General features: G+C 39.2%; 1 protein-coding gene across 2 annotated transcripts in view; it reads left to right on the top strand.

Annotated features, from left to right (window-relative positions):
* Positions 1-13,685, top strand: part of THSD4 (thrombospondin type 1 domain containing 4) — a 279,442-nt gene that overhangs the window by 252,293 nt on the left and 13,464 nt on the right. For both annotated transcript variants that reach the window (XM_009991440.2, XM_009991441.2), the window contains 3 exons: positions 4,994-5,123; positions 6,504-6,708; positions 9,223-9,396. In XM_009991440.2, coding sequence (XP_009989742.2) covers positions 4,994-5,123; positions 6,504-6,708; positions 9,223-9,396 — 509 coding nt within the window. The remainder of the gene's footprint in view (positions 1-4,993; positions 5,124-6,503; positions 6,709-9,222; positions 9,397-13,685) is intronic.

Below are 13,685 nucleotides of genomic sequence, written 5' to 3'. Positions count from 1 at the left end.
AACTGGACCTTGAGAGCAGGATCCTGACACTATTGAGACTCAATGAGCATTCCTTGTGATCTTGGTGTGAGAAGCCTGTGTGAATCTCTGATGCCTCTAAGGCATTTCAAGTCTAACTAGGTTATACAGGCTGATTAAAAAACAGAGTGAAAAAATCAGAAAGAAATCTTCTACTATTTAAGGCTTTGTTTTCATTATGTACTATTCACTATACGATACTTTCTTCTTTTTTCTTTATTTTCCTTTTTTCTACTATTTTATTTCTTCATGCAGAAATGTAGATGATACTTGGTTTTTAATTTTCTTTTTTTTTTTTTTTTTTTTCTTCCAAAATGAACCTGTCAAAGCTAAATAATGTTAGGAAATTGAAAGAAGAAAAATTCTTTTTGAGCCACCTAAGGAAAAAAGGAGGATAAATCAACAGTTTTCATGAAAACCTGTGAGATTTCAAAGCACTTTTCAGTAAAACTTTGGCTTGGAGAAAAAAAAGACTATGACCTTTTTTTTAAAAAAAAGTGAAAATGCTTCTTAAGAGAATTGCCACCAACTTTTGTCCCAGATTTCTATTTAAGATGTCTGAGCAAATAAATCTGCTAGAATTTGAACAGTGTGGAAACTGCTACTGCGTCCTGTCAGGGAAGTGAGGTAGCACATCATCCCTCTCTGTTGTCCGGAGAGAAGAGGGCTGGTGCTCTGCAAATTCCTCCAGTCCTGGAGCCACAGGAACTTTGTCCGAATTATGTCTGAAAGATCTTACAGGAGGAGTACCTCACTTCGTCTTCTCTAAGCACAGCCTGTACCTTAAAACTGTTACTTAAATCCTTGGAAATTACTTGGGATGTATAATTTGTTAGTCATGGCTGCATGTTTGTGACTTTTTTTAAAGAACAAGTAGAAAGGTTAAAAAGTGCAAACTGCTGATTTTTTCCTTAGATTTCCGAAAATATAATAGCTTTTGCTGAACTATTAGCATAAGTTAGCTGCTGAGATTCAAAGCTTTACTTTTGATAGAATTAAACGCTTGAAGAAAACAACTTGAGTGGGAACTGTAATTTTAAATTTTCTATCCTGAAACTGAAGTGTGCCAGCCAACAGTTACCATCAACTACGGCTTTTGTTTAAAGTCATAAATTTATAATTTATAATTACTACAGATCTCTGGTGTGTTTTTGGGGGTTTTTTTTTGATACATGGCTGAATGTACTTATCTCCTTTCTTTCTGTTACTTGATCACATGTATACTTTACCTGTCGGTTGCACGACAAAGGAAATTAATTTCAGGAAACCCAGGATAAGATGTTTGAATTATTAGTTTCAAAATATGATAATACAATTTTAAAAATTATTTAGTAGTTACCATTAAATCTATAGAGGTTTTGAGCTTCAGAGAGTAAATAATGTGGAGCAAATTAGCCACAGATCTTAGACAAAGACTGCCGGTTCAAGTGGATAATTAGAAATGGAAAGATGGAGAAAACCAATCTTCCATTCAGTGTTCTAAGACTTGAAGTGTGAATAATCTTACGAATCAGTGTCACTCACAGTGCAGGCTTTAGTAAACCCACATCTGAGGTACATAAGCTTTAATGTTACAACCTAGGCCTTTTCTGCACACTTTTTAGACACAAATACCAATAAAGATGCAGCTGAGTTCTGTGCAAATTGCCTAGGTCTTCTAGGTAAGATGGGACTTCCTTTTGTCTTTGACTCAGAGGCACAGCAGTTCAGTTTTTGTAAATGTGCAGACATATATTTTGTTCTAAGGAAAAGAGAAGTCTATTTTGCAGAAAGATAGAATCATAGAATCATAGAATGGTTAGGGTTGGAAGGGACCTCAAAGATCATCTAGTTCCAACCCCCCTGCCATGGGCAGGTGTCCCAGTTTTAGCTGGGACAGAGTTTTTTTTTAACAGCCAGAAGAGCTCCCTGTTTTGGTTTCACTCAGAGGCTCACTCTGAGAAGAATGCTGATAGCAAGCTGATGTTTGTGGTTGGAAGTGAAACTCCAAGGACTTTTCAGTGTGCGGAGTACAGAAACACGGCAGGATAAGGGGGGAGCATAGCTGGGACAAGGGGGACACGATTCCCCTTGTCATTTGTGTGGAACTTAAGACTGAGGGCCAAACTGGCCAATTAGTATTCCATATCATGCAGCGTCATGCCCAGTATAAAAGCGAGGGTCAGCTGGGAAGAAGGGCTTTTGCGCTTTTGCTCTTTTTGCACTTTTGCTCTTTTGCGCTTGCTGCGCTGCTGCTCTGCTGTTTTTTTTTTTCTTTCTCTCTCTCTCTTTCTCTCCCTCTCTGCCCCTCTCTATTTCGGGGCCTCGCGTTCGTCCGGGATTTGCAGTTTTCGGGACGAGACGGGCTTCGCATACAAGGGGTGGTGAGCACCTACATTGTATTAAATCATCTGTATTAAATCACTCTTATCTCAACCCACGGGTTTCACGTTTATCCTTTAATTCTCTCCCTCATTCCTGGGGGTGGGGGAGGGGGAGTGACCGGCTGTGTGTGGGGCGGTTCAACATAACCCACGACAGCAGGGAAATCCTCCACTACACCAGGTTGCCCAAAGCCTCATCCAACCTGGCCTTGAACACTGCCAGGGATGGGGCATCCACAACTTCTCTGGGCAACCTGTTCCAGTACCTCACCACCCTCAATGTAAAGAATTTCTTTCTTGTATCTAACCTAAATCTCCCCTCTTTCAGTTTAAATCCGTTGCCCCTTGTCCTATCACTACACACCCTTGTAAAAAGTCCCTCTCCAGCTTTCCTGTAGGCCCCCTTTAGGTACTGGAAAGCTGCTATAAGATCACCCCGGAGCCTTCTCTCCTCCAGGCTGAAAGATGAAGATGAAAGCTATTGTTGAAAGATAAAAGATGAAGCTATTGTTCTGATAACTTGTGCCCTGTTTCTTCCTATCTTGCCAGTAACATGAAAAAAAAAAACTTTTCTGTGATCTTTCTGACACTTGGTCTAGAGACATTGTTGTAGAGGGTGCATTCCTGAGATAGTGGTAGCTTTCCTAAGATAAAACGTAGGTGTTTCAGATAAGAGCAGCCTGCATGTGAGCAATATGGGTTCTGTTGAAAAAGTGCTTGCTTAAATCACTTGAATTTTGTTTTTTTATCTCATTCTATTTCTGATTTTAAAAATTGAGAATTAGGCATTTATGACTCTGTCTTCAGGTTGTACGCTGTATTTCCTCAAATTCTGAAGGATATTGTTATTATCAAGGTCAGTCAATATAGTTTTATTTTTGAAATACAGCCTTATTTAGAATGATCACACATCATCCATGCATTTTAAAGGCAAAATGACAAACACGAAATCTGAGAAGGGAAGCATTCCAGGAAAAGGAGAAAATCATTCCAGGAGAATTTCGTGGAAAGAAGTCTAAACTGTGTATCTGCTTGTCTGGTTGAATAGCATTCCACTTGTGCTTATTTTGTTCCATGGAGGAAAGTTAGGTCTAGCCTAAGCAAAACGTTTCTCTTTCAGTTCAGAGTTTTTTCCTGTCCGTGGTTTCTTTCTCTGCGTATTTCTGAATATCTGCACTAATAAAGCTTCAGTACCAATAAATAATTAGTCATTTAGAGATACTTTTTGTAGGTTAGCCTAAACCAACTAAAATCGCCCCATTTTTAAGTCAGTGGGTCTAGTTCCAAGTGGTTGAACTGGCAGTTGTGGGTTGTACCTTGACCACTTCTCTTTGCCTGAGCCCTGTTTCTCTTGAAACCAAATGAATCCTGTTACCATGGAGGTGTCCTGTGCCCTTGCTGTACCACAGTGAGAGGAGGGGTTGCTGCCACTTTACATGGTATAAACATGGCAGAGAGATTGGCCTTGCCTTTCCTAACCCCATCCCCGCGCAATCAGACAGCATCTCTGTACTCTGGGATCACCTGCCCCTGCTTACACCTCTTGTACTTCCTTTTTATGTCTAAGTTTAGTTAGGAGCTCCTTGCTTATCCATGCAGGCCTCCTGCCACCTTTGCTTGATTTCCTGCTTGTCAAGGAGGACCTTTCTTGAGCTTGGAGGAGACGGTCTTTGAATATCAACCAAATCTTCTGGACTCTACCTTCTCTCTAGAGCTTTATCCCATGGGATGCTTCGAAGCAGATCTCCAAAGAGGTTTGGGTCTGCTCTTCTGAAATTCAGGGTTGTGGTCTTGTCCTTTGCCCTGCTCTCTCCTCTTAAAATCCTGAATTCTACCATTTCATGGTCACTGCAGCCAAGGCTGCTCCTGATTCTCACATCCCTGACTTTTTCTTTCTTATTTTTATGTATCAGGTCTAGCAGAGCGCCTTTCCTGGTCAGCTCCTCGATCACCTGTGTCAGGAAATTTGCTAATGTAGTCCAGCGTTTCACTTACCAAATACAAGTAGGCATGTTAGCACCTTGCTCTTTGTCATCACTTTGGTAGTCAATTTGCAATAGTAATAGGAGTAGAGTTCTGTCTTTCTGCTCTACCATGAAAATTAAAGACCAAGCATTAAATATGGAGAGTAGTAATTGTTAGTGAGTCTGTTATCTGCAGTAATGTTTAACCTGTAAGCTTTATCTTATGAATCTTTTCAAAAACCAGGCAAAGTGGATAAAATTCCCACCACGTGACTCTAAAGTAAGGAGGCTCAGTCTCTTTCCAGAAGCACAGCAGAATGACTGCTAATTTTTTTTAAATTGCCTGAATACTCAATGTTTGTACTCTCTGCACTATAAAGATCTCATGCAGACCAAAGGACATGTTTTCTCAGCCTTTCCTACTATGCCATGCTGTACTTTCTGCATACTAAGGACTTCCCTTAATACTACGATATAAACAGTACAGCATTCAGCTCTCACATTTGAAAATTTTGGATAAAAACTTAGTCTATATTTCCTGTTGTTAAGTTATGCTTCTCCTTTCTGCATCAGTGTTGGATGCTACTGATATGGCTTATACTGCAGAGTCTTTTGCAATGCATCACCTAATTTTCTTCTTCGTTTCAGGGTCACAGTACCCGGTTTTCCACTGCGTCAACAGAATCACTCACGAGGAGGTATCTGAGAGTTACTGTGACAGCAGCACCAAACCCATTCCAGAAGAGGAGGCCTGCAACCTCTTTCCATGTCCAGCTTTGTAAGATACTACAATTTCAGTCAAGTGAAATAAGCCAATGTCATTGAGGTTTTGCATGTGAAAGAGGCTATTCTAAGTAGGAAACTAGTTTGAACTTCTAAGTATTATGTGCTTGTGTCATAAAGTGTAGTGGATATTTTTTCCTTAGCTGTTGGTGGCCTTCTTCCCCTTCACTGGGAGCAATAGCATTCGGAGTAGACAAAAGGGAAGTTGGCAACGAGTGAGTGTAGTAATTTCTCAAAATTTGTGTCATTGTTCAGGCATGCACACTATATGTGATCTCTCTATGGGTACATTTTTTCAAGTGATAGGCTTCTGCATATACCTGTCTGAAGAAGAGCCTCTGTAGGTTGTATCACTGCACATTGGATCACTGGTTAAACCCAGTTTCCATTATAGCAACTTTATTTCAGGTCAGCAGCTGTATTTTCCGTCTCTCTTGTGGTTACTTTCTTCAGCTCTCTTCTGAGGAGCAAATGGATACTCCTTATCCCACAGAAGTTTATAATGGTGTAACTGCTGTTACAGTGCTAGATCTGCCTGACAAGAAATTTCCTAGTGCATATTAGCTACTCTAGGAACTTCTGAAGCCCTTACTTGGAAATGTCTTCTCTCACCAAGCATTTTTGTCACCTTTTTTATTTCTAACAATTCTCATTAATTCAGCTTCATTTGTTTCCACAGGATAATATTGAGAATATAAACAAAGATATGTAAATATTTATTAAAAAGTTCTGAAATAAAATTTGTGAACAGTTCAGATACTTCCCTTATTTGTGTATGCCTGCGTGCTTGAAAACTGAAAGGGCAAAATGACATGTTTATACAAAAACGATTAAATAAATACAATGAAATCTTGGAATGAGAAGAATATATCTAGGGATATTTTTTCATCTCTAAAATTAAATGTATTTATCCATTCCTTATAATTTGCTTTTTCAGTTTTACTGAAGAATGAATGCCTGGATGCATCACGTGATTTTTGCAATATTGTCCTCTTTTAGAGCCTTTGCTGCAAAATTCTTTTATGCAACACATCTTAAATTTTTGCGAAGTGTCATTAGAGCAATAATATATATTATAGGTAGATTCTTTATAAAACCAAAAATTATTAGTGGCTTAATTAATGTTTGCAATGTGTCTTGAAACCATGAATTGTGCAATCTGTATGCGTGCTTATTAATCAACCACTACAGGTAGATTGGTTACAAGTAAATAGCATTGTCTTCATAAAGGATTGTTATGAATGCAGAGGCTTAAGTGTTATTTTGTAAGATTCTGTACCAGCATCAGAATCATGTCATTTGAGTTCTGTTAAGGTTAGTATTAGGAAATCTTTACTGAAAAAACATGTTTTCTTTTTTTTTTTTTTCCATTTAGCTGGGATATAGGGGAGTGGTCTGAGTGCAGCAAGACATGCGGCCTTGGTATGCAGCATCGACAGATCTTATGCCGGCAAATGTATGCCAATCGTACCTTGACAGTTCAGCAATACCGCTGTCATCACCTGGAGAAACCAGAGACAACCAGCACTTGCCAGCTGAAGATCTGCAGTGAATGGCAGATTAGGACAGAGTGGACTTCAGTAAGTACGATTGAGTAATGTGGAGCGTAAAACCTCAGAAAAGAACAAGAATTTTCTTCTAGGTATCACTAATCAAAAAAGAAATTTGCTTTTGTTTAAAACAGGGAACATGACAACTCTTGGAAATATGTGAATCTTAATTAAGGAAACCCTGCTTGATTATGACCATTTAAGTTTACTGTTTGCAACCAGAAAGAAGCTGGAAGAGAGTGATTGAATAGTACAGAACACACAGATGTGTATGTACAGAAGTACACAAGCTTTCAGAGCAATGCTTTTTTTTAAATACTCTATGAAGAAGAGTTAGGAGACTCCTGATAGGTTTGCTTGTGGTGGCAAACTTATTGCTCTTTCTCATAGCGTGTAGAGTTTAGTCCCAGGAGTTATTTAACTTTATGTATGTACTAAGATAGAGTCGGTAGTTGCTGTTGCTGTAGCCGGTTTGAGGCTATGCCAAGACTTTCCGATTTAGAGGCTATGCCAAGACTTTCAGATAAATGTGGACGGTATGATTTTGAGCTTGATTTCTGTGTTGCTTACAAAAGGTTTGGCCAACCTGACAACCATCCTAGATGCTTTCATGGTCATTGTGTGAAAGAGAAAAGATCCTGGTGGTTTAGGTGTAGTGGTAAACCAATCTCTTTCAGTCAGGCCTGAAACAAAACAAAAAAAATTTAGAATCGCTGAATTACGTGAGTGAATAGACAGTAAAAAATTTCAGTGTAAACTCTGAACCTAAACCTTTTTTCTTTCTACTGAAGCGCTTCCTGATTCCCCCAGCCTGTGCTGGAATGCGTGTCGCAGCACACAGTGTGCTGTGCATGGGCTGGCTGCACGGGCAGCAGCAGCACAGCTTTCCACGCACACAGTCACAGGAGAGACTCATGCAGCACATCTTGTGTGGCTTTGCAGTGGGTCCTCCCCCACAGCAGAGCCTGTGTGAGTTAACTCCCTCAGCTGCTGCATTTCTGAGGCTGATGGTGGCCTTGTTAACTTCCTAGTCATGAAGTATCTGTGATATGTTGATATACTCCAGATGAAAAAATTAAAAATACCTAGACAGACAAATGTAAAGATGCCTTGGTTGGTTAATTCATTATTCATAATGAGTTAAAATCCATCTAGAGTTAAAGGACAGTAAGATATTAAAAGTAGAGTTTTGTTTTATTTTATTGGTGGTGAGAAAGGGGAGCTGATTTTGTATGTTGTTGCATTTTGAGAAGTATTTCAGTGTACAGAGCCTTTAGAGGTTTACTGCATATGGTGAATCAAGCTAAACAAATGCTTTAGAAATGGTCACTGGTGGAATATAAGCGTGATTCTAATAAAATTATGTGATTAATTTCCTTTTGGAAGTAAATTAAAGTTCTTGGCATGAGGAAGATTTATCATAAAGAAAGGAGCAATTGAGTTTGTGAACTGGTTTCAGTAGAACATTTATTTGTGTTTGTGCTTACTGAAGTACAGTTCAGTTTTCACTTTGGAGATAGGTCTGTGATCTTAAAAGCAAGCCCATCTTAAGATTTTAATGTGCTTACCATTTTTTCTGACATACAAACGTCAAAAACTTTGATCTAAATCTGATTTTAAAAAATGGCATTGTGATAATTTTAATTTTGGAGTCAGCAGACTAGACTTTGAGGGTAACTGGACAAATCGCCTCCTTTATGACACAAGGGATGAAGCATTTGGTTTTATTAGTATTTTGCTCTTTAATAACCTCACACATCTAGTCTGGGTTTTGGCCAGGGTTCCAGAGTGAACAGTTGAAGAAATAGCTGCAGTCTGAAGATGAAGTCTGTGGGGTGACTTGCTGTAGGGAATATATTTTACATGATAAATAACTTTGATGTGTCAATATAGCAGATACGATTAAGCATTTGAAATCAAGGAAAAACCAGCTCTGTACCTTTGTATGTAGGTACTGCAGTCTTTAATCTTCAAATTCCTAGAGACCTTTAGTTCTAGAGTGTTTACAGGACTCATCAAAACATTTCATACATACACCACAGAGAATTATGTCCCCATCTTGCTTCATGATCTGGATGCTTCACGTTGTCCAGCAGAGATATCAATAGCTGTCAGCGTTCTCTGAAGAAAAGAGAGCAGGAGAAGGCAGCCTTTACTTGTAAGAGGAATTCAAAAGTTGTGTTTCTTTGCATTTCTCTTGCTTCATACCTGCTTATATGTCAAGATAAAAATTCTGCAGAATGTGTCAGCCTTCTGTTAAATACCAGCAGTTCATTTTGATAAGGTGCAGCATGGTCTCTTGAAGATAGGGTTTAATTTTATGTTTTCTAAGTATATCTGCATAGTATACTGTAGAATACTACAGACTGAGAATACGATTTAAAACTACTACTGTGTTGTTATTCCCTATTCCTAGCAATCTAGAGTAGTTCTAGAGCTTCTGTGGATATTTTAGCAGGAATGAATGAGCTGTAGGTTCCCAGTGCCCTGATAAACCACTGCAGATCTTGCATGGAGTCTAATGCAACCTCGCTTCTGTTACAGTGTTCAGTGCCTTGTGGAGTGGGGCAGAGGACCCGGGATGTGAAATGTGTCAGCAACCTTGGAGACATTGTTGATGACGAGGAATGTAATATGAAGCTGCGGCCAAATGATATCGAGAACTGCGACATGGGTCCTTGTGCTAAGAGCTGGTTCCTCACAGAGTGGAGTGACAGGGTAAGGCTTCTCATTATCTTTGTGCTGCCAAATCTTCTAAAACAACTTAGGTGCATCAGAATTAAAAAATATACATCTGTACAACCATTAAAGGGAGTGATCTTATTTCCCATGTTTATCCTTGATTTGTTAAACAGGCAAGAGCAAACAAAAAAATAGTGATTCTGAGGGCATTTTGAGTTTGTTAGATACAAGAATGCATAGAAAGGGCAAGTGTGTGGATACATGGCCAAACATCTGGATTTAGAATTGGCTCTGTGTCTGAACTTCCCAAAATACTGAGTGTGCTGAGATTTATTATTCTGCCTTGCTTAGCCCTGAATCTCAAGATTCAGACTCTAGAAGCTTCCCTACTTTTTTTTTTTTTAAAGGATGGAGGTTTAGGCTTGATGTCTGTGTTTTAAGTTCAAGCCATAAAGCAATTATCCTATAGCTATGAAAAGAGGGGAACAACTTCATAAACTCAGGCGAAGTTGGTTCAGGCTTTTGTACTTTGTGAACATGGATGTTTTGGTTTTTTTTTTTTATTCTAATGAGTCAGGCTCTCTACATGAAAGCAACAAAAACAATGGTGATTTACCTTGTTTCATGATGGGGCTCAGAGCTGTTCGGTAGTGGTGTTTATATGCTTTTATTGAAAGGCTACAATGCTGGGCTAAGGAAAGCCTGGTGTTTTGGTCCCTCTTGTGGATGCTTGCATATCCGTTTCATCTGTAGACAAGTTGAGCCTTCAAGTTTGTAAAATCCTGATGGCATCTCTCTTTCCTTTGATTGGTTTTGGCAGGCGAGTAACATAATTTATCGTTGAAGGTATAAGATTACGTGCATAACTTCACGGATTCATTATTTAGATCATTTTGTGGTGGTACCTCTGAAAGCTAGGAATCTCTGGCTCATACATTATGTATGCATTAGTTCGGATGCTCAAGATTTTCCACACGTTTTAGATGCAGAGAAAGAGGAGGAACTTCACAAGTAAGAGAGGTACCTGGTATGTCATATAATTTTAAAAAGACTGATCAGACTCTTGCTACAACTAAAGGCCTGCAAAATTTTCAGCCTCCAGACAACTCAAATCTTACAAAGAAAAAAATATTTATACACTAAGAGATCTTTGTTGTCATTTGAACTTCCGTTTTCTCAGTTGTTATTCACTTGCTGTACACTCTTGCAAAGCATGGACAGAAAGTTACTAGGTAAAGTATAGGCATTAGTGTAAATGGCAAATTTTTTGCTGTAGAGGAAATAGCAATGCCTTTTCGTTTTTTATAGCTTGTAGAGCTGTTCTTTGTACAGTGCTATTAAAGTGATATTTTACAAACAAGGGATAAAAATGCATTCTACCCTCAAAGACATCTTTCTTGAAAAAGGTGGACCAGCTACTATCAGCTAGTGCAGTTCCACCACATAAAGCACATACATTCCAGTGAAGACTCTAGCATCAATGTTTTCTTCATTATTCTACATTGATATCTTGTCCTCTGCAGAATTGAAAGTACTTTTAGTAGCTGAAGGTTATGATGGTAGAAAGTTATTGTGCTTATTTGTATGTATTAAATGAGACATAAAGTGAAGCAGGTAGTGTGGAAAATGTTGGAACCTTTTCTTACCACAAATATTTTAGGGTCAGAGAGTAAAGAATGGATTTTGTTACCTTCTTATCTTACATAAGTGTAGAAATTATTTTCTTCCAAATTCTTGCTTCTGTAGTTGGCATTATTCACCATCTGCCAGCATTGGGTTTGGAGTTTGATTCACCAAGAGAGTGGAAGGAACAGCTTATTTCAGGAAAACAGCAGATTCAGGCTAGAATGTGCAGAATCTTCCAAGATTCACGCATACTTTGTAACTTGGATGTTCAGAGACGTTTAGTGGCAGTGACTCCAGTGGAAGTTAGTGGAATATAGGAGTAGTCAATAACTTTGCAAAGTCAAGCCTTTGGCCATTAGCTTTCTTACCTTGCCTTTCAAGGGCTGGTTTTTAGGATCAGAAGTCTCTCTTTTTGTAGAGGAGTGTGCTTCTGTTGAAAGACAAGAGAAGAGTTCTGTCATGGAATGGAAATGGGTGTTCCCAGGTGTATGGACTTCGCATGCGTGATTTCCTCAACAATTCTTTAAAAAGTACTTTAAGCCAAGCCACACTTCAGCAATAAGCATAGGTCAGCGATGGGTAGCCACAAGTGGCACAGATAAGCAGCCAAAAGTTCAAATGCTTAAAGGAAACTTGTTCAAACCTCTTGAGTCCACAAAGCTGTGGTGGAAATCTCACAAGAACAGACCTTCTTTGTGAGATTTATTACATGCCTACTTCAAGTCCCAGCTGGAAATACCACAGAACAGTCTTTCCCATTGTATTTTGACATTTCAACCGTGGCTGGAAATAAGAGGTAAAAGAACTTATCATAACTTTTAAGAACATTGGAACTTTGAAATGGTTGAGTTCAAACTTGGTTACAGCTGTAAGAGAAGGCCTGGCCTGTACTTTTCTGAACCCATTTTGCAAACACCTAGTGTGTACTGTTTCACATGCAGCAGCCAGAGACTTCAGAGGCCTGTCAGAGATCAGTTAAGTACGTGCTTTCTCTTTCAGCAAGGAATATGTCAAACTTCCATGTCTGGATTTATGTGATGCATGGGGTATTAAAATATAGCCTTGGTTAATTAGTGAAACATCAAGAAAAAGCTCTGTAATATAAAAATTACAATTGTCTCTGCTGCCAACAGATGTTAAATTTCAGGATTTGATAACTGTGACACATATTTGTGCAGAATTTGACAAGGGTATTCTTTAACACAGGGAGAGAAGAGATGAATAGTCATATCTGAGTTTTAAGAAAAGGACAGAATCTAATTTAGGATTGGTGGAAAGATTTTGGGTTTTCTTATTTTAGTGAAACCTTGTGTCCTGGTTTTAGCTGGGACCAGGATTAGCTCTTCTTTTTAGCAGCTAGAAGAGCTCCGTGTTTTGGTTTTACTCAGAGGCTCACTCTGAGAAGAATGCTGATAGTGCACTGATGTTTATAGATGGTACTGAGGTCTCAAGGACTTTTCAGTCTGCCGGGTTCTTGCCAGTGTGCAGGAGCACAACAGGATAAGGGGGGAGCATAGCTGGGACAAGGGGTCCATGACTCTCCTTACGATTTGTACCTGAACTTAAGATTGAGGGCCAAACTGGCCAATTAGTATTCCATATCATGCAGCATCATGCCCAGTATAAGAGTCAGGGTCAGCCGGAAAGAAGAGCTTTTGCCCTTCCGGGACTCTCACTTTCGGGTGCTCAGAGTGTTTTCCCCCTCTCTCTCGCTCTCTGTCTCGGGGCCTCCCGTTTGTCCGGGATTGCGGTATCGAGTTCTATCTGTTTCGGGATTGCAGTTTCGGGACGAGACGGGCCTCGGTCGACGGGTGGTGAGCAATTACACCATACATCACTCGTTTGCATATGTTTATCCTTGTACATATCTGTATATACATATATTGGTAGCGGTAGTAGTAAATTGTTCTTATCTCAACCCTCGGGTCTCTTTTCTTTTTCCTCTTTGATTCTCTCCCTCATCCCTGAGGTGTGGGAGGGTGAGAGGGGACTGTGTCGGGTATAGTTGCCGGAGCAGCCTAACCCACCACACCTTGCAATGTTGGGTGTTCTTTTTTGTAATTGATGCAAAATCATGCTAGTTGCTTTAATTTTCATGAATAGTTTCTGTGGTTCTGAATTGGAAGATTGTATCATTAAATTTCCCTAAATGTAACTTGTGCAATACAACCTATCCACACTTAAAAACCTTCAAAGTACATACAGCGTTGTGAGTAGGAGCTGTGTCTCCTTCCCAGGGTGTGCTGTGTGTAGCTTTACTCCATAAATAACACTTGGCTGCCTTCTCGTCATGTTCTCCCGTGTTATTTTCCCACAAGATATATTTATGGTTTTTATGGCCCACCTGTTTCCCCTCATGGCATTGACCTTCTTGGTTTCAGTTTCTGCACAGACTGATTCTTTATACATAGAATTAATCGTAAGTAATTAAAAAAACTTCCATGTTCCTAAAACAATACAGTTCTTGATTTTAATTATTTTGATAAACAGATCTCAGAGTTCATTGTATGGATGTTACACACACGCTTTTATCTGCAAAGCTTATGAGCTGTATGGCTACTGTGTGCGCAGTCGTGGAACATGTGAAGGAAGGAAGGAAAGCAATTAATCCTCGAGAAGCAAACTCATATTTTCTGAAAATTATATGCTCTGTCATTTGTCTTTAAAGTAGATCTAAACACCATATTCTGATATCCTCC

Source organism: Tauraco erythrolophus, chromosome 14, assembly GCF_009769465.1.
Source record: "Tauraco erythrolophus isolate bTauEry1 chromosome 14, bTauEry1.pri, whole genome shotgun sequence".
Lineage (NCBI taxonomy): Eukaryota > Metazoa > Chordata > Aves > Musophagiformes > Musophagidae > Tauraco > Tauraco erythrolophus.
This window is presented reverse-complemented; position numbering and strand designations above follow the sequence as displayed.